The sequence below is a fragment of the Trichoderma virens genome (genome assembly GCF_000170995.1).
Source record: "Trichoderma virens Gv29-8 chromosome Unknown TRIVIscaffold_88, whole genome shotgun sequence".
NCBI classification, from domain to species: Eukaryota; Fungi; Ascomycota; class Sordariomycetes; order Hypocreales; family Hypocreaceae; genus Trichoderma; species Trichoderma virens.
This window is the reverse complement of record NW_014013661.1, coordinates 819,134-843,369: the sequence shown is the minus strand read 5'-3', so window position 1 is coordinate 843,369 and position 24,236 is coordinate 819,134. Positions and strand designations below refer to the sequence as shown.

Below are 24,236 nucleotides of genomic sequence, written 5' to 3'. Positions count from 1 at the left end.
CTTCCAAAGGTGTATCCAAACAAAAAAAAAAAAAAAAGAAAAGAAAAGAAAAGGAAAAGAGACATCACTGCAAACCATTTACATGTTTAACCGCCGAATCTCCTGAATCGTCCAAAACTTCCTCATGTTCTCCGCCCCCAGCGATCTCACCTCATCATCCAAGTGCGCCCACAGCACGCCTCCCCAGCTCTCCATCTTCTCCTTCAAAACGCTCAACTCAAAGTCCCTCTCGCCGCTCTTCACCTCCTTCAGATACTTTTCGAATCCTCCCAGGCCCTCGTGGATCTTTTCATGCTGCTTCACCAGGTCTCCATTCTTGGGGTTGAATTCAGGCATCCGCTGAGCCAGCTTGGGGAAAAAGTAAGTCTCCTCGATGCCGTGGTGCATTGTGAGATGCTCGGCGAATTCGGTGCCGATTTGGAGGAGCTGTTTGATGGACATGCCCTGAGGACGACGGCCTGTGGTGCAGGCTTGCCAGAGGATGTTCCAGGATCGGCGGAAGTTGTTGTGCTATGAGTGCAGTGTGAGATGGTGTTATATATGAGATGAGATGGGTATAAGTGAGAAAGCACTGAGGTTACGTACAAACCACTCCATCTTTTCAGCAAGATGGTTATACATCTTGAACTCATGATCCGTCAATGGAGGAAGCTCTTGCTTCACTAAGCCCTCGTCATTTTTTCCACTGGCTTCAGCCATGTTGAAAGCGTATCTTTTTGTTGCGGAGTTTGATATAAGAGGAGCTCTTCCTCTCGGCGCTGCAGCAATAATCCCACGCCTAGTCAAAATGCTCTGCTTGAACAGGGGAATTCTCGTTTGTATCCTCGCAAAACTCATCCGTCTTTTAACCTTCTACCCTTTCTTCTTCTTCAACACTCTGCAAAATTGTTCGGAAATATCCTTTATATCTCAAGAAATTTCACAGGATCCGTCTCCTCTCCGAAAAATGCGACAAACTCCCGTATCTCGTGTACTGATAGATCTTGGCTTAGCTTTGGCGTGATTGGCTAGTTTTGGGGAATCAGCGCTATTGAGGGCTCCACAGGATTACACAGGCATCAGTCAGCACGGAATTACGATCAATAATTCTCCATCCAACCGCGCGGTGTTGCTTCCGATTCGATCGTGCGGCTTAAACGTTTTGAACATGTCCAGCGAGCCGACGTTCCGGGTCGCATTTTGATGCTTGGGAGGGCGATGCTGAGAAGGTCGAGTGACTTGAAAGGTTTGATGTCCAGCTAAAGAAGAGCAGATGTTCGTTTCAAAGACGGCCAATTCTTCTTTGCCGAATTATATGAACAGCATGGCTCTCTCAATGGCAACATCTAACTTCTCAGGCCGTCTCTTCGTTGACAATACATGATGTATGTATGGAACAAGACTCCATGGCAGATACTCAATCACTCGCAGCAGCGGACTCCGCGATCGAGCCGAAACGCGCGGGCCGCAGAGCTCCAGTCAGCTCATAACACCAACTACATGAAGTTTATACGTCTCCAGTGGTCAAATAAGTCTTAACCCCGTGCTAGCGTACCAAATCTACATGTTATATGGGTATAACATGCAGGGATGTTGCTGCTAGGGGCAAATCAAGCGCGCGGCAGTCATTCCAAGCCGGCAGCCTGCATTTCGCTATCGACTTCCAGATCGCATGTCTTGTGCCCCATGTTTCCTCGATGTATTTCCAGGAGAGACAAAGTAACGTAGCTCAAAGCACCCCGGGAATCCCAATGTCAAACGCCCCAGTTTTGCCGATAACTGGATCTGATGCCGTCTTGTGTGCTTGCATGGCACAGTAGTGGCATATAGAGAACTGCAAAGTCTCCTTTTAGCTCCGGTTGTTATGACTTCAATCATTACTGTGACACTTTGTATCGTTGTTTGAATTGAAAACATATACCTCACATTGATTTACGCTTGCCATTCTCCTGGCGGCACCGTACTTGGACAGCAGACGTCAAGAAGCAAACACCCGGTGTGAAACAAACGACCAGCTGAACATCAATACGTCATTGCGAAGGCATCATCAGCCCACATGGATGGTTAATACAATTTTGTTCTTCTACTACTACCGATAGACAGGCATTGTCAGTGCTTCGATTGCAAAACGATCGCTATCCGCCAAGTCAAGAAACACCATACTACACTTCGCCTAAAAACAATAATCTCACGGCCGTAATGCGCTCAAATCAATAAACATTCACCAAGTTCACCTAAACTCCTTCCCGCAGTCGCCTTTTGGGTTCCGCAAACACCGTTTTCGCACAACATGCGACAGTTCCGTCTTGGGCGAGATAAACGGCTTGATGGCCTTGCGCACATTCGTTCTCTGCTCAAAGTCGTACGCCATCGCAAACAGCGTCTCCTCGCTAAAAGCAGGGCCAGAAAAGGCGATGCCGAACGGACCGTTGGGGGCCGACAGTATCAAGTTCCCTCTATCTGACGGAACGATGGGGGAATCATCGGGACTGCGGCCCAGGGGCACACTGACGACGGGGAACCCCAGGCCAGCTGCCATCAAGACTGAATACGGCGTCGGATGAACCATTGCGTCCAACTTGTATTTGTCCAGCGCTCCTGTGAAGCACAGCGGTCCGAGGATCTCTGTCACAGTAGTAACGTTGGACCAGTAAGTGGGATCCGTGTCGTTGATGCCCAACTTAAGATATGTGTCCCAGGCTGTGGTATCGAATCGCGGGAATCCCTCCTGAGGATCGTCTCGGGTGAAGTCCCGCAGATCTCTGACTGAGGTGATGTTGTTCGGGTTTTCTTTGAGGAGGTCGAGGTACTTTTCCGGCAATTTAGACAAAAAGTCGGCACCAACTATGGAGAAGACACCAGACATGACATCAGCCATGGAGTAGTTGGCCGAGGGTATTTGCCTGCGCTTTTTGCTGTGGCCAGTAAAGAAATCATTGCAAGGCAAGTCGACATTGTCAACAATCTCTGCGCCAGCTGAGCGAATCACGTCCAACGCTCTCTCAAATGCTTCCGGGTCAGTGTTTGCTGATGGATCGATATCTGTCGCCATTGTGTTGCGAGACACGCCAATCCGCTTGCCTTTGAGGCCAGAATTCGTGCATGCTGCAACATAGTCTGGTATCTCGTCAAAAGGAATGGCGCTTGTGTAGTTGTCTCGCGAATCACGCCCTGCCATGGCTTGCATGAGATATGCTGCATCCTTGACGGTCCGAGTCAAAGTGCCGACAGTGTCCTGCCTTGTTGAATACGGAATCACCAAATACCTCGAAGTCAATCCCACTGTAGGGCGAAATCCAACGACGTTGTTCGCATGCGCTGGTAAGAGGATGGATCCCCCAGTGTCTGTGCCAACTGCTGCCCATGCAAGACCGAGGGAGGTAGATATTCCACTCCCCGATGATGAACCTCTAGGGTTTTGCTTCGGAAAGTACGCACCAACTGCCTGGCCACCGTGTGCCGACCAACCTTCGTGCGTGACCGCCTCTCGAGAAGCGGCCCATTGCGACAGGTTGGCTTTTCCGAGGATGATGGCTCCGGCTTTGCGCAGCTTGGAAGCAATAGTGCTGTCATGCGGGACTTTGGCCCCTAGCAGCGCATATGAGCCAGCGGTGTTGTTCATTTCATCGTCTGTGGCAATGTTGTTCTTGAGGAGGATGGGTATGCCATGGAGAGGCTGCTTAGCGGGATCTATCCCTACTCTCCTCTCTGCATCACGCTCTGAAGCTATTGAGAGCGCGTCAGGATTGATCTCAGTGACAGCTCGCAGGACATGATTGACCTCAGAGATCCTGTCAATATAGGCATTTACCAAATCGACACTGGTGAAGAGGTTGTTGTCCAACCCCAGGCGCAGGTCAGTGAGGGTGGCATCGAGTAATGGAGGGAAATCTTCGTCTGCAGTCAAGAGAGACTGAGACAGACTGGCAAAAGACAAGACTTGCAGCGCCGTAGCGAGTGCACGAGGGGGCTTCATAGTCGAATAAGTGGTTTTCTGAGACGCTCACGGTTTGTTTCTTTGATGCTTTTCCAGGGAGAAAGAAGATGGGCATTTATACACAGCTATGTATGAATAATACGTGTAAAGTGCTGACACTGCCGTCAGGTATCATATGTACGGCTTATTGGGACGTGTAGCAGCAAGCACCTCCGACAGGCAGCATTACGGACCGCGATCATCAAGCCCTAAGGCATTTCATCATCCAAAGTATTATTTGTCTTTCCATAGTCAGACACCTGCTCCGAGTTTACCGATATGAAAACTGACTAGCGGCTTGTCCCCGTCGACGCGAATTTAGTCGAGCGGTATGTACCTACGCTAGCTTTACAACCACGACCACCACTACAACAGCTATTATTGCTCCGATCTTTGTGGAACGATTGCTACAGTCTCACAATGGCATTCGTGCCGTCGTGTAGGACAGGCAGACAGAAGCGGAGAAGATTATCAGCCAAGCAATCGCCCCCATCTCTCACTCTGGCGAACGAGAAGTCCTGAGATTCCCCCTTCTAGGCATACCATGCACGCCAAGGAGCCAGGAATAAACATTGACCCCTGAAATACGCAGCATTCATAAGCCTAAGATGTTTGCCGACGATGAAGCACGTCTGCGTTTCCTGTCTGATCTTGGCGATGATCTTCCCGTGAGTTTAGAAAGCTACCGTACTCGGACGTTCCGATGTTACATCGAAGCCACTCAATTCTTAGTTTCATCACAAACTGCTAGAGTTTGGTCGTGCTCGCTTCCGGACTCTGCACTTTCCACTCATGACCCGTCCCTTTTCTGCTGTCTTCTGGAGAGAAAGCAGGCTGTTGTATGACCTCTCGTGAAACCGCCAGGATGGTCGTTTGCAATGGGAAAGATTGACTGCTGATCGCTAGCCTTGGATTAAGCTTATGTCTACAAAGAAGCAGCTTGTATTCTGACTAGGCACTATAGCTATCTCGAGTTGAATCTGAGTAATGGCCGCGGCTAAGACGGCACCAAAAGCGGCCAGCCCTTGTACTACATCCAAGTCTCGATAGAAGCTTTGTACGGAGTAGAAAACAGGGATTTTGGTGAGTCTAAAGTCTGAGCGTGGCTGCTAGGACGGAAAGAAATTTGAGCTGTAATTATATCAGGCTATGATCCAGCCAATGCGGGGAGTTTAATGCAGGAGCATTATGCGACGTTCCCCAAAGATGTTGTCCTACAGTCGGACTCTGGGAATCTTCTCAACACACTTGGTACATGGATCGAAGGCAGCTATGATGAAGCAGCATCTATCATTGTGATAAAACAAAAGTCCAGGCGAAGAAGGTGTCGAGGGCGCCCGAAATTACGTGGCCCACGCGGGAAATCCAGAGGCCAACAACAAAGACAATGTTCTCATAGGCTATTTTTTAATACGAGCTGCACAAATGGCCTCTACTTGGAAATGAAACTATCCAGCTCTCCACAAGAAAGGGCTCAACCGGTCTGAGTAAGAACCTCATGGCACATTATCAGCCCTCGACGTCATTGCACGGCAAGCTAAGATACATCTCTCTCTCTCAGTTCGTGATTTTTTGGTGCCGCTGCGGATATGTCGGCTTCGTCGACGCGCCTTGAGGTGAGACAAACATTGCTTTTTGCGTGTGTGTGTGTGTGAACACGGCTATGCTATTCCGTAGCCGATATTTCGTTCTTACGCGTTCAAATCAATCACAGCCACTTTGCCCTTATCTTGGCTAATTGGTCAAAGTAGTAAAGGCACATGTCTCACTTTCGACGATCGCTGCCATTCACATGAAGTTCGCCTTGGGAGATGCCGGGTCTGCTGGGTCATCTGAGACACGACTTGCTGCCTTGGTGCCGGATGTCTCAGAGGGACGGATGGTTACAGCGGTGAATACGATCTTGTGGATACTATTTGACAGCCTGAACTGAGACTACAGCTGAAGGATAGGTAGGAAGAAAGGGGAGGCCTATTGTTATAACCCTTTAATATGTTGGGAGCAGGCATCTGGTGGATCTTTATCAGGCTCGTACTCTGTTCACTACGGAATAGTATGTAATATGGTGACTTCAGCAATGATGCTGTTGGCGAAAAAATATTGTTCTAAGACTCTATGCCTCAATTAGTATACCCTTAAATACGAGCCGCCCTCCCGTTCCTTGGAATCCCTCTCACTAGCTGGTCTTGTCGGCTTATTTCTAGTCGAGCTAGAAATGAAGCTTGTGTCACTTTGCATCTCATCATCCTACCAATTCCAATTTTTCGGTTCAAAGGTCTCAGTTGCCTCCAATTTGCCTCCGTCATCGGACTGGAATCCTCTCATTTCAGATTAATAGGCGATGCATGATGATAAGAGGAGCTGGATGTAGTATCATGAACTATGACTCAGCCAACTAAGTTGAATCAAGCGATTCGTGCCATGTGACAAACAAGTGGATGCGGGATGCGAGACGCAATAATGTGTGCTGCAAAATTCGAATCGTGTTTGGCGATTCGATGCATGCATTGAATGTTGCCGGTGGAAGATTCGGCAATTGGATGCGAGCGCGAACTGTGAGATTGACAGTAGACAGCTAATTACCGGTATTATTTATTTATTTCTTCCATCTATATATACTATCTTTGCTATATGCAAACACTCTCATCCCATCTACTCATCATCCTCCAGCCCAACCAGCTTGAGTGAATCCTTCCACAGCCTGGCCTCATCGGCCGCATTATAAGTATGGCTCACCGTCGTCGAGCTAGCCATGTTCTGATCATCCGGTCCAGCCTCAGCCACAGAGACATCAGACAAATACTTTCCTCCCTTGCCCTCCAGATCCCTTGCGATCGCCGCCCAAACTTGCGTAGCAGCCCCTTGCTCCGGGCTCTTCATGCCTTGCAGAACCTCTGGTCCAATCTGCGCAATCATGGCCTTGGCTTCTTCCTCAGGAATGTACCGCATCAAGCCGGTGTTGATGCCACCTGGGTGCAGGGACAGGCCGTGGAGGCCGCGGGATCCGTAGCGTCGCTCAATCTCGTTGGCCATGTAGATGTTTGCCGTCTTGGACTGGCCGTAGGAAACCCACTTGTTGTAATCGCCCTTTTGGAAACTGTAGTTGTCCGAGGCATTGATTCCGATGAAGCGGTGCGCAGCAGAAGAGACATTGACGACGCGAGAGGCAAACTCAGGAGAGCTTCCAGCGAGCAGCGCAGGCTTAAGCAGCTGGAAGAAGAGAAAGTGTGAGAGATGGTTAACACCAAACTGCGCCTCATGACCATCATCAGTGAGCTGCAGATCGGGAACAGCCATGATACCGGCGTTATTAATGAGGATGTTGATCTTAGGTGTATCCGCGAGGATAGTCTTTGCCGCAGCTCGGACGCTAGCGAGCGAGTTTTGGTTCATCTCGACGAGCTTCATGCGTGACGAGTCAAAGATATCGCCGAGCGCACTCATAGCCTTAGTGAGATCCCTAGCAGTGAGGATGAAGGAGGCTCCGGTGGTGGCTAGGGCGCGGACAGTCTCAACACCAAGACCGGATGAGACGCCGGTGACGACAATGACTTTGCCCTTAAGTTGGTCGGTCATTTGCTCGTCTTTGACGATTTGGAGGGCGGTTGGTCGGGCATCGCCAGGGCCTTTGGGGGAGACGTGAGATTCAGCGTAGCGAGACATGATGAGTTTTGTGTTGTAAGGTGGTAAGCGATGTTGGTGTAAGTGATATTGGTGTAAGTGATGCCGGTGTAAGTGGTGATGATGAGATATGTGTAAGTCGCTGATGATTCTATTATCCAGCCATCATGGAAGCTTTTTCCTCTTATATATCCAATATTTCTACGATCTTCATCGACTCATCAACCGGGTACTCATACTAGTCTTCTCGTGTATTCGTGTATCCATCTCTCCTCTTCATCTTCATCTCCAGTTTCAGCCTTCATGCACGAACCAGATTAAATCCGCGAATACCCTCAAACCCCGGCTGATGGTTATTTCCACCTTCAGCCTAGCCTCTGCTTCACTCCGGCGGACTTGTTCGACGCCGCTTTGGTCCCACAAGTGCCGTTCCGCCAAACGGAGGGATGACACTTTTTGCCATTTCTGGGATAGTCGGCCGGCCTTGCATCCTAACGCCGACCCCTAGCTGCAGCATCGCGAGTCGGCTGCTCTTGACTCTCTCTTGTTTATTTCATCCCTCGGTATTGCCCTGTGGAATGCAGGGTACTTGTATTTCTGTATACGGCTGACTACTTGTACTATACTACCTATACTCTCCCTTTTGCCCATCGTCTCATAGCCATGACGCCAAGCTCGTGCACACATACCCGAAAATCTGGGAATCTTCGATCGATTCCTGATTCTGATGCTGACCCGACAGCCACCGAGCTTCGTCTGGCTCGTAAAAAGATTCAGAACCGGCTGAACCAAAGAGCACATCGTATGTAGAGCAGAGGCTATCCAGTTATGCAAAGCGGCTATTCTATTTGGACTAACAGCTCGGCACAAGGGTCGAGAGCCAGGGAGAGGAGACTTGGTGATACGACGCAGCCTTACCAAGTCCATCGCTGGCGGATATATGATGGAAGGGATGACATGCCACCCATCAAGCCAAGTAAAAGTCCGAGTGACTCTGCTTGTGTACCTACGAAGGACAAGTCCGCTCCATCCAATCAGCTGGTCGTCTCGAAGCATCCAGAGCCCAGCAGGGAATCTAATCCGCATCGTGCATTAGTCTCCGTGTCTCCCACGATCCCAGGCCGTACTTCTGTTCCTTGGCTAGCCCTCAGCTACTGCCTGCTCTCTGATCATCTGCTGCATCTAATTCACTTCAACGTCCTCAGGGGTCTCTCTTACAACAAGAAAGTCATCAAGCCAACTACTTTCCTCGAGTGCACAGGCGATCCCTCCGAACACCTGAAGCGAGTCATCCCTCAACTCCCTGACACAAGCACACTCTCAGGATTCCGCCTCCCTGAAAGTCTCACTCCGACGAAGCTGCAGCTGTCCTGTCCCCACTCCAACTGGATCGACGTGTTTCCCTTTCCGAAGATGAGGGACAATCTGATTCGGTGGGAGAATTACTTCAGCCATGCGGAGTTTCTGACGGACCTGCTGGGGAATCTAATTAATTGCATGACCGCTCCGCCACCCAAGACCACGCACGCGCTGCCAAGTTCAGGGACCCAGGCTGCGGCTCAAGGGGGGGATGAGGATGTTCCGAGTGACCGCAGGGGGTTGATTCTGTGGGGGGAACCGTTCCACAAGGATAGCTGGGAGGTGACGCCGGGATTTCTGAGGAAGTGGTCGTGGGTAGTTGATGGATGTGGTGAGTTGATTGAGTCGACCAATCGGTGGAGGACAGCGAGGGGAGAGACGCCGCTACGGATGGCGGTGATGTCGCAGTAGATGTAACAATATGGGATGGAGTTTGGGAGTAATAGTTTTAATAATCACATGAGATGGGTTGTATATTCATTAACTTTTTAGTTTATATAATGCGGCTTTTGAAGCTGTCTATTTCTCTCTAATGTGTTCATCATAAGTCGTCAGTAGGGCTGGGTATCATCTTTATCTGAGCAAAGCTCCTCCGCCTGGGTATAACCACATCTATTACATCCTCCAGTTTATTCCTTCCTTTAATTATGCTTGTATAGCATCTCCCACTTCGTAGGCGGGTGGAGGATCCATCACAATAACCTCAAACGCCGCAACAGCATACTAATCACAAGTCAGTTTCTATATCCATCAATCGGAGTTTCCGAATCAACTTACTCTAATGTCATTCCCCAGCCCAACAGAGATCCCCGTCACAACCTCAACCACATGGTCCATCCTCAATATGCAAGACTCAGTCGTCGGCTTTGCATTCAGGACGAAAAAGTTTCCCCACGCTCCCGAGTCGAGCTCAAATAGCTCGCTATCAATCTTGACTGCACCAGCCATGCTGCATCCGTGTCTTCTCTGTGTAATTGTTCGCGGTACCGCGCCGGTGGATGTTGTGACTAATGTCTTCAAGTCCATAGAGACGCTTCGGAGATAGACGTTGCCTGATTCGATCATATCGGTGGGTGTGTGGACGAGGATCTGAACCGGCGTCGGCTGGCCACGGATTAAAATCGCTGGCTGTGGGAGGAGAACCTCGACTTTGATGGATGGCGAGTATTTCGGGCTGTAAGACGGACACGAGCCGTCGTCGTGCTCTTGGTCCGCAATCGTGTCGCGTAGCCGTGCGTATCGCCCAGGCTTTTCATTCATCGGCACCGACAAAACGCAGGATGACCGCGGAAGTCTTGCGGTGGATGGGTTGCAGCTGAACGGAATTTCCATGGCTACGGTCTTCGTCTTTGTCATTGCGCCCAGCACACTGCGACCCACAGAGATCGTCATAGTGTAAGATACCTTGACCCTCATGTTTTGCTCCATGATGTCCAAAGAAGGCGGGAGCTGGCATTTCTGGGGTCTATCGCAGTAGCAAGCTCCATCAGGGAACTGAAACTCTATGGGAGTGGTGTATATTGATTCGCCAGAGGAGGCATCTTCGTCCCACTGCAAATCTCGATATTCTATTTTCTTGTGCTGCTCAAACAACTACAGCCATGTTAGTCTATCTAATGCATAGCTCCATAATGAAATGCTACTCACCACCGTCGTGATTTGTCCCGGGCTTGCCGCGTTAACCTGCGTGGGAAACGACACCGCCATTGTGCCGACGAATTTGGCCGAAATGCGAGGCGATTTGTGAAAGGTAGGCCCTCGGATTTCGAACGATGCTCTTACCAGGTCGTTGGCAAGAAACGGCCCTTGGTGGGCATCTTCGAGAGCGAGACTCAGCTTCATATTGGCCGAATTGGGTAACTAGGGCTTGATGCAGATCCCTCTCGTGTCGAGAAGACAGTCCGGGGTGATTGTATGGCAGATGGTTATACATGGACTGTTTTTATGGTATGGAGTATGATGTATTTCGATGCTAGTGTTGCATTGAGTCGATTGCTTCAATGTTGACAGGCTGATGATGCCAACGATGGAGCCATGAACCCTTGACACTTATATACATATCAATATATACTCCATCTAGCCCTATACACGACGACTATGATGCCAAAATCATGCAAGCCAGCCATCGATCCGTCAAGCCCTCCTCCACTGTTACCGATGCTCGCCGAGCTAGTTAGTTTTCTAGAACGCCGTCGCCGAAAGTAGACAGAACTTTGCGGCAGATGTCATCAGCGATTGAAGCCGATTGGCTCTCGCCGCACTAGTCCGTGTCATTTCAAGATTCGGATGAAATATGTCCCTTAGCCTGACGGACATGAGTCGGTGTTTTAGTCTCATTTGTAGCTCCTCTACCGTGGTCGGGAATTCGGCATCGTATCAGTTTGGCGGCAGAGCCATTTTGGAGACGCACTGTGACGACGCAGACGGACATGCGCTGCCGTCTGAATCGGGCCAGTGCTGGGATCGGAAACGAGAGATTATTGGTTTGACATAACCGAGGTTATCTCAATGACAATAATCAGAGAAGAAACTGATTCATCAATGCACGCATCGTCAACTATTTGCAATACCATAATACAAGATTTACGAGTGGCAAATAAACATAAGCAGAGACACGCATGCTCTTAAACAAATACGATAAATACCTCATCGACCTGCTAGTCGGCGCCAAGGTTGACTACTCCGTACTTTATGCAATGTAAATATAAAGAAATAATAGCAGATACTAGTCTAGAAGAAATAGTAATAGAAGCAGATACTAGACAAGCATACTTTGATACTAAAAGGTATAACACGCTAAATAGGTTGGTAAGTGGGTATTTGTAAATGCAGTCGCTCAAGTTGCTAGATATATATGTGAAAGCCACCACACTGCTGCTCACTCAAGATGCGGAATATTCGATGTCCAAGTAGAAATGTATGAACCAGGAGGAAGGAAGAAAAGCGTCCGAAACATCTCGACAAGGATGAAAAGCCTTGCAAGGACATAGCCAAACATGAGAATAAAGCCGATGGCGCCCGGCAGCCGTTCTCCGAGCTTAGAATCCCTCTTGGAGGCGAAGATTGTGAGCAGCACGACGCAAAGCGGAGCGGCAGCCGTGTAGATGCTTGCGAATCTCCAGAGGGCCAACTCAACCGCTGATGGGAAGGCAAAGTTCCACGCAATAGCATGGAGTCCACCAAACACAGCCGCTCCAATAGCCACAATGCCTCCAATCCGCAGAGGGTCACCCACAGCGCCGTTATCCGTGTCGATGCTAATCGGGGCGCCTGGTAGAGTCTCTGCTTCAGATTCGATCCCTATTATGCCCAAGAGGACCCCGGAATATATCGTCTTGAAAACCCGGCTAGGCACCTCTACTCTGATTCCATAGTACACTTCAGGCGGTATGGCTCCTCCATGCGACCTGGAAGTGTTGTTGAGCCGAATCGTATGGGCAATGCCAACACGCTGCGGTTTTCCCCAGTAGAGACCGTATATGAAGACTGCACATGCGGCAAAGGCCACAACGGCTACCTCGAGAGGCGAAACAGGGAGCCTTCTTACAGCCCGGACTATGATGTGAATGGTAGCCCACACAATTTGGCCAAGGGCAATCAACTTGACAAGCACATCGCCTTTGGACTTGTCGTTGATTTCTGCTTCGGTCAGATCAGGCAATCTCGTAATGTGTCCCTCGCTTCTAAGCATGAGGACGCAGGTGCCATTGAGATGGTATGGGTCATGGTGTTGCTGGTTTGGCGTCGGCGTGCCTCGTATGACAAAACCCCCCATGTTTGCAAAATGGCTGTGGGTCAGAGTCCAACTCACTCGGTCCTGCGCGGCGATTGCCTGCATGTCTTTAAGATTCGTATGTGCGTCCATCAGCTCAGCAGAAGCCGCAGTCATGATCAGTTCGGGAGCAATAATGGTCCAAAGCATCCGCAGTGAGCTTCTGTAGAAGCTTTCCAACCCCCATTTAGCTCTCGTCCAGCGAGCACTCATCCCTCCGTCTTTTCCCCATGGTTGAGCGTCAAGGTTGTCCCGTTGATTGGGAACATTGGGGTGCTGCAGCGTCCAAGTGCAAGCAAATATTGTGAATAGAGAACTCCATAGTATGTCGAGAGTGCCTCGAGTGTTGGGAGCCGATACAAAATTCGTTAGAGTGGTAGGCGAAGTACAGTTTGTTTCGAATACCGTGTAAGCGTGGGAGAGTGGTATCAGACACAAGATAAGGAATGGTTTGAGCATTTCCATATGTGTTGATAGGTATCTTTTTAATAACAAAAACGAGTAGAGGCGTTTTGCTAGAAGTCTCGCACCTTGCAAAGGTACGCTCCAACCGTGGAAATGGGAGAGAAGGGAAGAGTGTTTAGAGACTGGGCAAAAGAATTGCTACCCAAAGCTGAGTGCTAACGGCAGTAAATGGCAGTCCATGATGGCTATTGGTCGGTCCCGTTGGTTTTGTGAGGCTGAGGAGAGGTGTGATGGTAAACATGCATGAAAACAAGACTATTGGATCTATCTGCCTAGTATCTAGAGCTGAAAGCAGGGGGTTTGCCCAGGTGATATCACTCCGCCTCGCAGGAATATCAACAACAGCAACATGTGAAATATCAGAAAGAAAGGGAAGCATGATGGCAGCAGTGGGAAAGAAGAGGAACAAAGAATAGAGTCGGGGAAAAAAAAGAAGAAAAATGCAAAAAATGAAGCGTCCTTTTTCAGGATTGGCGGATTCTCTCCCGCCGGGAATTGAACCCGGGTCTCAAGCGTGACAAGCTTGCATACTGACCACTATACTACGGAAGATGATTGGCTGTGAGCAGCCATTGTAGTAGCTTGACATGGGGAGAATAAGAGTAGTATATAAAGGATTGACTGTGCAGTCGCGAATTGTGCAGCCACAAAATAGTACAGAAATCAACAAGAGCGCCTGTATGCTGCATGTAATACTACCTAGTAGGTATTAACTTCTTGTACATTGTTTTGCTTAAGAGGATTCACTCTAACTTGTGGTATGAAGGAGATGACATAGATGCACATGAATAGCTTGCAGCATATCTACTTCTACTTATCACATTCAGTTGTAGATTTGATCTAAATACATCAGAGGAACTGAAACCACTGCTTCACACTATTTGTTCGAGCAGTTACACCGATGCAGCCTAGAATCTGACCACGATTGATTCAGAAATCAAGAGAAAACAACTAGATCCATTCAATGGCATTGAGATGCAATTAAATCCGACTAATGAACCAAATGCACTCCCAGCTCGAACATAAAATCTCAACTCTAGGGTATGTGACGCCATTCCCGCTTCCAAAACGGCGGTAAAAAGCCCTTGCGGGCACTGTATTTTGCCACCTCTAGCAGCTACAGCGCTTGAAGAACACCATCATCAGCTAAACCGGCAACTAACTGTTGTCTACATCACCAAACATGAATACAGCTTACATCCTCATCATTCCTACATCAACACATCAAAACACTCCCATTGCGTCACCACCTCCTCGAAACCAAAACGCCGCACAAGCTGTCAAAATCTTCACTGCCGAACAATAAACCCACCAGATCTCCCTGCCAAGTGGGTCGCCGACGATTGTCTAATTTATCCCGATCCCATTGATCCGAAGCATTGAAATAAAGCGCAAAAAAACTTTTCATCTAATATTATCCAACCCGCCCAAAATGAAGTCATAAAAACCCCCCACCCTCTTCTTCATTCTTCTCAACTTATACAACGCTCCGCCTATTCCCATTTTGTTAGGTGCTGGCTATTAAGCTTGGCTGTCGTGCATGACGACAACAGCCCGAAGATCTTGGCTATTCGGGAATAATTTTCGTAATGCAGGCAACCCTCCACTTTGGCTAGACTAAACAGTAGCTAACTGTATGTAAAATGCCCCCATCCATAAAGCCGAGCCTTCACACTCATATGCGAATACACAACAAACTTGTACCAAACACTGTCAACAGCAGAACAAAATAAATCATTCCCTTCATACAACGTTACCCAATTTCTCCGCCTCACTGAAGCTTTACCTCTTCTGGCCGCAAAGCCCCCCCCAGTCGCAGCCACGCAGCTCGTATCCGCGCACATCTCCTATTTTTCGCCCCGAAACGTCCTCCTGACAATACGAATGAAGAGACGGTGTACGAATTACCAAGCAACACGGAAACCAGAAACCAGAGTCCAGAAACCAGAGAGCCTACAGTAGAATTGCGAAAGAACACCCATTATTTTCTCATCAAAATACAACAACTATAGTCCGACGTTTACAAGCCTTATATTCGCATGACATAGAATACTATACACCCATCTATATATACACCTCTCAGCCTCCCCCAAAGCATAAGCCCCAAACACTCAACCCAGCCATCCCTCTTTCGTTTCTCAGCTCAGCACCAAAACCCTCCTCTCATCGCCACGTAGGTCCCCTGCACTGTACATAGAAAGAAACGAAATGCCCGCTTATCCAATCTCCTCCGCCGATCTGCATGACCCTCCCCCTCAGCCCTAGTCAAAACAACCCGCACGGGCTCCTCTTCGTATATCCTCCTCTCCGCCTATCAGATGCCGCTCCAAGGCGTCATTGCATCGTCTCAATCGGCAATCCAGGGCCGCTAGGATCATTAATACCACCCATGCAGGCCAAGGAAGCATGGGACCGACATTCCCGGTGCAGAAAAAAGTCCGTATCCAGTAGTCCCTTACACCTTTGCTTCACCTTCACCGTACCACATGCATGTACACCTACATACGCATCCAGTAACAAAGGGAATGCCGTGTCCCGCCTCCCGCCTGACATCATCCACCCTCTCCCTGGTAAATCGGGCAGCAAAAATAGTTCTAGATCGATTCGTTGCAAAGACAGCAAAGCAAAGAAGGGGGCAAACAAGGCCAGGGCCTCCCCTCCTCTAAGCAAGCTTCGTCACTGGCAAGCCCAGGCAAAGGAGCCAAAAGCTCGTGTTTGATGCCGATCCACTGACATGATGCTGAAAATAACACCAGAGCTACTCGTATAGCACTGCCCGTGTGAGGCCTTCGACGGAATATATAAAGACAGTCTTTCCCTCCTCATTAACACCTTCCTTTCTCATCATCAACACACTCAACTACATCAACAACACTACAAACACTCTCCAACAACTCTTCACTTCTTCTTTTTAAAGAAAACCCAAACCAACAACCTTCAAGATGCTCTTCAACGTCGCCGCCATTGCCTCCCTCCTGGCTGTCGCCAACGCCCGCATCGTCGGCATCGCCGTTCCTGAGACCGTCGCCCCCGGCGCCACCATCGAGGCCACCATCCTCACCGAGAACTACATCCAGTCCGTCTACGACGTCGCCATCGTCTTTGGCTACGCCGCCGGCAACGGCTTCCCTCAGTCTCTCGGCAACGTCCTTGCCTCCTACTACCTTGGACCCAGTATGTCTCTCCTCAACCCCCCCGTCTCACATTATAATCTCAAAAACTAACAAAAACAAAACAGCCCAGTCCAACGTTTCAGGCAACCTCACCCGCTCCATCACCATCCCCGCCTCCGCCCAAAAGGGCGAAAAGGCCCTCATCTCCGCCAGCCTCATGAGCCTCTATGGCGCCGTCTACGGCCCTACCCTGACCAACTTCAACGTCTCCGTCACCGTTGGCGATGCCACCTCTTCCACCCTCAAGTCCGGCACTCTCTACTAAAGTCTGCAAAAAGCCAGCGGAGTGCAAAAACCCCTGATATGATCCGATACTTTGCATATGTGAAATGGCGCTGGGATATAGATGGACTTACTTGCTATTGCTTTTGTTAAATTCCAAGGACTGAAATGGTCATGACTTGATTTTGATGGATGATTTTAGATTAGTATAGAATAATGCGAGCCGGGGAACCGGTGACTTGCTATTTACATTCATGAAAGGTGACTTTGCCTTGTAAGACTGTGATAACCTACTCAAGCTAAATCGTTGAAGCGATTCCTCTTTTCCCGAATCCCAGTTCCAATAGCCCGTTAAACCCTATATGCTGTCCTCTTTAGACTAACATTTCTTCTTTCCAAGTCAAACTCCACAAAGCTCATCATGTTCAGAATATAACCAAGACTCATCAACCCTAGCCAATAATCTATATATATTCATGCCATCCTACTCATCCAACAATGCTCGCATGCTATTCTATTCTATAAAGGGTATCAACGCTTCTCATCACACAAGAACTTCATCTCTCCGCAATCATTTTTTCCCATTCGGCCCCTTCACCATAACCCCATTCGCACTCCCCCAGACACTATCCGTCACCTTGGCCGGCACCTTTCTCCCCTTGAGCCGCTGGTCAACAAGCCACGTTCCCACCACAAACTCAGCTCTGCTCAACATCCCCGACCTCCCTCGATCGACAAGGTCCCAAATCTCGGCCAGTTCGTCCACAGGTAATCTCGACCGTCTCCATACCTCCCTCACTACAACGTTGGCCACGCACTGCGACACGTCCCGGTCGAGATCGCTGCTTATACTCGTCGCCGGACTCATCATCCGCGTGTCTGTAAGCAGGATACCGCGGTTTGACGCCCACAGCGCTTCATACCTCTTCCTCTCCCGGGGCCTGATCTCCTCCCGCCACTTCTTCCGTGATCCTTCATGGTGCGCATGCTTGCCCTTGCGTAGCAATGCCCTATGTCCTTTCTTGTGTTGATCCTCCTCTTCATCAAGCAATTGAGGTTGTCGTAGTGTATGTAAAAGTCGAGGTGATTTCTGCCGTTTCGGCAACGGAGGAGGAGCCAACGAAGCAGGCCCCGTATTATGCGGTGTCAATCGTGTAGAAGCCAATGAGCCGGCGACAATCGCATCGGTGAGATTGTCCAGCTGCGTCCGACCCGGTGACCCATTTGCAATTCGTCGCTGAGAAGCCAGCTCCCGGGATGGAGACGACGAGGTGCTAACTACAGAGTGTCTCCTGCCCAAAATCATCGACGATGGACGAGACTCTCCATTCTGCCTAGAGGGAGACGCCGATTGTCCCGCCGACCGAGATGCCGCAGAAGCCACAGCACTCCGCGCCTGGCTAGTTGACGACGCATCTAGATGATTGCTATACGACCGCCCCCGACGCGCAGGCTGATCCTGACCCTGGTCTAGCCCATTCTTCCCACTGCCCCTCGGCTTCGGCGGCGTCGGTGGTCGTTTTGTCGCAGAACTTCGACTCTTCTTGGGAGGATCGGGAGATGGCGACGCAAGCGCAATGTGTATGCTCGGGCTCAGCGTAAGGTGAGGCGACGTGACGGGACTCAGCGGCGCCCTCGACACCCGCGTCGGCTGCGGCGAAACAACCTCAGCGACGTTCCTGCTCATGAGCGGTTTAAGGGGCGGAGGAGTCGACGGATGTAGCGCGCGCGGTCGGGCATTCGAGCTCTTTGGTTCTGAAGATGGAGCTGGTGTAGATGGTTGCGAAGCTGTAGTTGAGATGGTGGTTGGCGTCATGGGCCTTTGAGGTAAAGAGACAGGCTTGCTGTCTCTTGATCTCGCCGGCGGCTGCTGTTGTTGTATTTGTTGCGACTGCTGTGGTTGCTGCTGCTGTCTCTGCGCAGTTAAAGCTGCCGAGACGCCCGATACCTCCGCCGGCGTCTTTGGCTTCGGACCCCTACTCTTGTCCTCGGCCGCAGCATCAGCCACCGGGTCACGCCGCGTCTTCATCTTCCGAGCCACCGGCGGCGTCGGTGGTCCATCTCCATTAACCGCCGACTTGCTCTTCTTCTTAACCTTGTCTGTCCTGTCCGCCCTGTCTTCGACGCTGCTCCCAACGGACTCCGGCGGCGATGGCCTCCCCCTAGTCTTCTCGAACATCGAAATCAGCGACCCGGTCGACGCCAAGGGGCCCGAGTCCACCGCATCACCACCACCTCCCACAATCATATTGACGCTCGTGTTCGCGCTCCCGCCGCCACTCGCCGTCGGACTCGCACTGCGACTCGCCGCCAGCGTCGCGGCAATCAAGCTCTGGTTCTTGGCACCCATCCTCCCTCCCCCAGAGCCAAACGCCGCCGACGACGCGCCACCCCCGCCCATCCCATCCATCTGCTGATGCTGTAACTGTAGCTGGTAGTACTGCTGGTGCTGTGCCTTGCCATCTCCTGCCTCAGCCTTCCCTCGAACGGCCTCCGTCGCAGCCGTAAAAGCGCCATTGTCCCTCCTCGCAGCAGCTCCCTCGGCCCGCTGCCCAACCTCGAGCTTGTCCTTTCGAAAGGCCAGCGTGGCGCCCCTGAGCGCAGCCGCGGCGGCGGCGCTGTCGGGCATCATCACCGATGTGACGCGCGGGATGACGACATTTAGGGGCGGAGAGTAGGAATGTTTCTTTTTGCTTTATCTCGTTTCGTTTGTTGGTAGGAATCTCTTCTTTGTTATCTGCGATGCGGCATTCCAGTGTATAGGAGTAGAACCGGGTCGATGAGGATGTAGTAGGTTTAAGGTTATCGGAATCAGGGCAAGATTGACAGAAAAAGACAACCCAGTAATCATAAAATAGGAGACAGACAAAAGCAAATCAACGCTCTCGAAAACGAATACGTGGAAGGAACCAAGAAACCCAAAATCTCAAGTCAGCCTGCCCAAGGCGAAAACCCGCTGCCTCAATGTCCGGACAGGGGTCTCCCGAAACGGGGGTCTTGTTTCGTTTTTTCTTCAACGCCAGAGCGGAACTTCGGGCCTCAGCTGCCGGCGGCCCCGACTTTTTCTCTCCTGCCAGTGCTTTCGTTTTTTCTTTAGGCGGAATGTGACCCTGAGATGCGCTAAAGACGACCCACGCGATCAGTGCACGCATCCACTATAACGGCCCCTGCAGCGCTGGAACGACCTTCTACAACAGGCCATAGGGCACAAGCATCAGCTGAGAGGTGTCTCATGCCGCTTATCAGATAAGACATCTATTTGATCGATGCAGAGATTCAACACAAACAGTACATGTATGTATACACTTCACTAAGACATGGATGCGTTTCGACAAGCCTCAAGCAAGATTCAGAAACATTGAAACATCTTCATGCTGCAAAATACAGAAAAACAGCCGCAGCGGCCTCCCTCAGTCGGCCAAGCCAATCCAATACTGAGTACAAACGAAAATAGCAAACAGAAGCAAACGCCGGTCCCTCCCTTTTTTCGCCTCTCCCGTCCTATGCCCTCCCCCTTAGAGCTCTTCCCATTAACCCTAGTCCATGATATCGAAAACAACAAAAGAAACAATGAGGCAGAGGTAGAGGAACTACACCACAAAACCCAATGCACACAACATATATGACACAGAATAGAATAGAAACCAAAGCAAAGAGATTGCAGAATGAAATGAAGCAGCAGGCGTCGCGCCAATGTCTGCCTGCAGAACAGACAAAAAGCCCCCAAACGCCCTTCGTAGATGGCCGGCATCCTCATGAGCTCTTCAATTCGTCTCGCTGCCAAGAGAGAGTGGGGGAAAAGCAGCTTGTAGCATGAACACGTGTCTCGTTTACACAATTTTTCACCATTAGCCGTAGAAGCATACAAACATGGCCGTGATTCGCCAGCAGCGCAAATCGCCGGAGCAGTCGTATCAGCAAGAATAGAAGAACCAAGCCAACATTTAGAGAGCACTCTCGTCTGTCCACTCGCTTCCGGATACTATCCGGTTGCCGTCCTGGTCAACCATGACGGGCGCTGCGTCATAAGCGGCAGGAACTCCGCGCGTACGCTTTGCTGTGCTGCTTGTTGGTCGATGGCCTTGCTCGGGTTCTGCTCGCTTGCCTCGAGCAGCCCGGAGCTTGGCAAAGTATGCATCTGTCAAGTCTTCTTCTGGCTCACTATTGTCGTCGTACGTCTCCCAGTTCTCGGAACCGGTGACTACCGTTGACGAGGTGGATGTGCTTGAAATGTGTCTGGCTGCCGCTTGGGGGAATCGTGGCACCCCTCGTACCGACGAGTAGTGATCATCATAGTCCTCATCCATGAAGCTGTTCTGTCGATGATGCGACATGTTCGACTCGGGCCGGTCATCGTAAACATCTTCGGGATCAACGGCACGGATAATGCTGGTGTTCAGGCCCACCGACTTGTATGGGTTCAATGGCGCCTCCAGTGATGCCACGGTCCTCAAGTCGCGCATCTTGGGCGGCGGCGGGATTCTGACGGAGCCTCCAGTGCGTAATTTGTCCATGCTCCGCTGCATTTGTGTCTTGGGCCGCTCTGGTGAATTGTTGCCGTCCTTCATCTTGGACAGGGGAACCCTTGCCATTGGTTGTCTAGTAGGACTGCTGCCGAGCCTACCCACGTCCATGACGGACTTTGAAAACAGCGGCTGAGACTTGTTGCCCATGTTGTAGATGCCACCGGTCGTAGGGGTTTTTGCTACCGAGCGAGGTGCCGAGACCTTGCTGGTGGTAGCGGGCCTCATTGCTGATGCCGATGCCGACTTGAGAAGGCTTCTGGCAGATGACGGAGGAGGGCCGGCTGGTGTTCTGGATCGCTGGGCGGGCTTCTTTGCCTCTTCGAGGTCTATCTCGTCGAGGTATGGCTCGCCGTAGATTAAAAAGGGTCGGTCGTATTCCTCCTCCCACTGCTCGAGCGCCTTTCGCAATTCGGCTGTGACCTTGGGGAGCTCCTTGGCAACGCGCTTGCGCATCTTTTCCTCGCGAAGCAGCTTGCCAGGATCTCGCTTCTCGCCCTTCTGGCCGCGCAACATAAGGCGAGACGCATCCTGGCTTGAGGCGATGAGGTCGTCTCGGTCCTTGATCAAAGCCTTGTGCTTCTCAACCAGGTCCAGAATTGGTGCGCGTTGCTCCTTCAACGTCTGGAGCCGAACAATCTCACGTTCGTGAGCCTCTAGCAGCGCATCGCTGTAGACGTCTGAAAAGGCGGGTGTAAAATCGAGCATGTCATCTTCCGCAAAGTACAAGGCATCCCAGAGCTCTTGAAGCTTGACGCGCGCGTCCTCGATGAAGATGTGCAGGTTCTGGCGCTTTACTTCATTCAGCCGCTCAAGCTCGTCCTCAAACTCGTTGATCTGACGAATGCCGCAGCCTCTGTTCTTGCTGAGAAAATCTTTGGTCTCCTCTTCATCCATGCCAAGCTTTTGCCAGAGGGTTTCGACGGTAGTCCTGAGTTGTTGCAGCTTCTTCTCGCGGTTCTTCTTCTCCTCCGACAGCTTGTCACGCGTGGCTTGCATATCCTGAATGTCTTCCTGGTGGAGACCAAGCTGTTCGGGGGCTTCACGGTAGTACTTGATGATGGCTGCGTCCTGCTGGGCCTGGGGAGTGCCAAGTTCGGCCCAGAGCTGGATGATTTCATCTCCCAGTGTTTCCACCGTCGCAAGCCGGCGAGTATACTCTTCATACACTCGCGTGAACTCTGCGTCGAGGCGGTCCACGTAGGATGGTGACAGGTCAAAGGCGAGAGGAATAGACTGGTTGGGACCCGTAGGCGGCAGAGTAACCTTGACGAAAGAAGGCTCGAGATGTGACGAGTATGACTCGAGGGCCTCGACGAGCTCTGTGGCAAAACGTTAGCAATGGCTCCCCAAAGGTCAAAAGCGTTGTAGCGTTGTACGCAGGCATCGACTCACTCTCTACGTGCTCAACCCGCTCCTCTCGCAACCTCTGCACCTGGCTGTGCTTCTCCTTGAGCGTCTCCAGGCATTGCATCAAAGGGTATGTAATCTTCATGCTTTCCTCATTTGAATTCCTCTTTCGGGGCTTGGAGTCCACCAAAGACGCCTCCATCTGCCGGGTCTCGGTAATAATCTTCCTGGCCTCATCGATCATCTGCTTCTTCTCCGACGTCACCAGACGCAGGTGGTTGTTGAGCGCCTCCGAAAGCGCCTGGAACAGCTGCAGTGCCATTTAAGTCAGCATTCCGGCGCAGACCAGACAGCGTCTCTTCTTTGCTCGCAAAGAAAAAGAAATGGGAAATCCATCGTACCTCGGATTCTCGAGACTCGCGCTCATGATCCGGCACGCCAATGTCATCGAACAGGCTGTGCAGCTGGCCAATGCTGTTGTTGACCTGCTTGGAGAGGTAGCTGGTGTCCATTGCGAACAAAATCAGCCACCCCGAGGCGACTTAGGCGCTGCTAAATATGTTTGTTAGAGGCGGCTTGAAGAGTCTCAAGCCTCGTTGGTGCCGATGTCGAGAACGGCGCAGGCAGTTGGTCGGAATAAGGAAAAAAAAAAAAAAAAAAATGCCAGGCACGTTGTCAACGAGTCCGTGGGCGACAAGGCACTGCGCGGGGCTCTCCTGTGATGACGCAGGGGCAGGGTATGTGGGCAGCTGAATATGTCCCTTTTACGAGCTGGGGGCCAATCAATGTTGTTTACCGATAAAGAACAGGGAGGATACGCTGGCGAATTATCGGGCAGCAATGGATATTCGTCTAGTGTAAATAAACAATTGGCTGCCTCAACGCATGCACAAAAACGAACGAGAGTTGACGCCACACAAAAAGCCCGTCTTGTGGTGAGGCCTCTCAGGCAAGGGATGAAAATGATGAAGAGGAAGAAAGGAATTGGATTGAGTTGTCGAAAACTTGCAGCGCTGTGAGACACCTTTTGCATGAAAAAAATAGCGAAGACAAGGCTTAAAGGCATCTCGGCAACTCCACTGCTTAGCCGCTGGAGCGTTGCCATGGCGACCCCGATTGCCTTTTCGAGGCGCCCTGCAGGCGGGCGGCGCCGTTTGAGTGGCTGTTTCAGACACCCCGCCCTATCGTCTGATGGGCTGTGTCCGATCGATTTGTATTTTTAACAGATGGAGAATCGAGGGGTTTTGTCTACAAAGTGGTACAGAGTACAAGTGATGAATTGCTCTCATACTTGGTAATTGGTATCTAGATAATTAGGTAGGTAGTCAGTGCGTGTTGAAGAATAAACATCCAATTGTGAATCTGCAGCCTCACAGACATCAAGACAAACAAATACACAACGTCATACATACACAGCCAACCAGGCTCTCCAATCCTCATCAAGCAGGTCTCTGTTTACCTGCAACCAAGGATTTCGTTAGCTCGCGTGCTACCGCATTAGACTCATGCAAAGCATCCCGATGTCTTCTTTGTTTACTTGCATACGGAGTTTTAACTGGGCACGGGGCGGCCAGGGCAAGACAAGGCCCCATGCAGGCCTATTAATGCTCAGCGGGGATGCCTGCTGGGCTTGTCTCAAGCCCAGCTCACTTGTTTGGATCCGCCTCAAGATCTTTAGCCTGCCGCCCACAAGATCCCGTTGCCCATCAGCTGTGGATCTGTGCGACTGTGTTACCGGGGGCGTTGTGGACTTGTGGTGCTTTGTCTTGCAGGTAAACATGGACTTTTTGGGCCAT

At 50.7% G+C, this 24,236-nt stretch overlaps 9 protein-coding genes across 9 annotated transcripts; 2 read left to right on the top strand and 7 right to left on the bottom strand.

Moving 5' to 3' along the window:
• Positions 1–78: 78 nt before the first annotated feature.
• TRIVIDRAFT_57469 (uncharacterized protein) lies at positions 79–699 on the bottom strand (the record flags this gene model as incomplete). The annotated part of the gene is made up of 2 exons (XM_014096377.1): positions 79–510; positions 586–699. 2 exons carry the CDS (start codon positions 697–699, stop codon positions 79–81), a joined length of 546 nt encoding a protein of 181 aa, XP_013951852.1.
• Positions 700–2,209: 1,510 nt separating this feature from the next.
• TRIVIDRAFT_160041 (uncharacterized protein) lies at positions 2,210–3,955 on the bottom strand (the record flags this gene model as incomplete). Its single annotated transcript, XM_014096376.1, has 2 exons — positions 2,210–2,788; positions 2,849–3,955. The coding sequence occupies 2 exons, from the start codon at positions 3,953–3,955 to the stop codon at positions 2,210–2,212; spliced, it is 1,686 nt and encodes a 561-aa protein (XP_013951851.1).
• Positions 3,956–6,607: 2,652 nt separating this feature from the next.
• TRIVIDRAFT_57467 (uncharacterized protein) lies at positions 6,608–7,618 on the bottom strand (the record flags this gene model as incomplete). Its single annotated transcript, XM_014096375.1, has 1 exon — positions 6,608–7,618. One exon carries the CDS (start codon positions 7,616–7,618, stop codon positions 6,608–6,610), a length of 1,011 nt encoding a protein of 336 aa, XP_013951850.1.
• Positions 7,619–8,767: 1,149 nt separating this feature from the next.
• On the top strand, positions 8,768–9,337 carry TRIVIDRAFT_8674 (uncharacterized protein; the record flags this gene model as incomplete). The annotated part of the gene is made up of 1 exon (XM_014096120.1): positions 8,768–9,337. A coding segment is annotated over one exon (570 nt), but the record flags the coding sequence as incomplete, so codon positions are not given.
• A 243-nt stretch (positions 9,338–9,580) lies between these two features.
• Positions 9,581–10,777, bottom strand: TRIVIDRAFT_205390 (uncharacterized protein; the record flags this gene model as incomplete). Its single annotated transcript, XM_014096374.1, has 3 exons — positions 9,581–9,658; positions 9,713–10,528; positions 10,583–10,777. The coding sequence occupies 3 exons, from the start codon at positions 10,775–10,777 to the stop codon at positions 9,581–9,583; spliced, it is 1,089 nt and encodes a 362-aa protein (XP_013951849.1).
• Positions 10,778–11,813: 1,036 nt separating this feature from the next.
• TRIVIDRAFT_205389 (uncharacterized protein) lies at positions 11,814–13,166 on the bottom strand (the record flags this gene model as incomplete). Its single annotated transcript, XM_014096373.1, has 1 exon — positions 11,814–13,166. One exon carries the CDS (start codon positions 13,164–13,166, stop codon positions 11,814–11,816), a length of 1,353 nt encoding a protein of 450 aa, XP_013951848.1.
• Positions 13,167–16,114: 2,948 nt separating this feature from the next.
• On the top strand, positions 16,115–16,610 carry TRIVIDRAFT_205388 (uncharacterized protein; the record flags this gene model as incomplete). Its single annotated transcript, XM_014096372.1, has 2 exons — positions 16,115–16,346; positions 16,411–16,610. The coding sequence occupies 2 exons, from the start codon at positions 16,115–16,117 to the stop codon at positions 16,608–16,610; spliced, it is 432 nt and encodes a 143-aa protein (XP_013951847.1).
• Positions 16,611–17,168: 558 nt separating this feature from the next.
• Positions 17,169–17,675, bottom strand: TRIVIDRAFT_26662 (uncharacterized protein; the record flags this gene model as incomplete). Its single annotated transcript, XM_014096371.1, has 1 exon — positions 17,169–17,675. A coding segment is annotated over one exon (507 nt), but the record flags the coding sequence as incomplete, so codon positions are not given.
• Positions 17,676–20,511: 2,836 nt separating this feature from the next.
• TRIVIDRAFT_43222 (uncharacterized protein) lies at positions 20,512–22,952 on the bottom strand (the record flags this gene model as incomplete). Its single annotated transcript, XM_014096370.1, has 3 exons — positions 20,512–22,412; positions 22,486–22,750; positions 22,842–22,952. The coding sequence occupies 3 exons, from the start codon at positions 22,950–22,952 to the stop codon at positions 20,512–20,514; spliced, it is 2,277 nt and encodes a 758-aa protein (XP_013951845.1).
• Between the last annotated feature and the right edge of the window lie 1,284 nt (positions 22,953–24,236).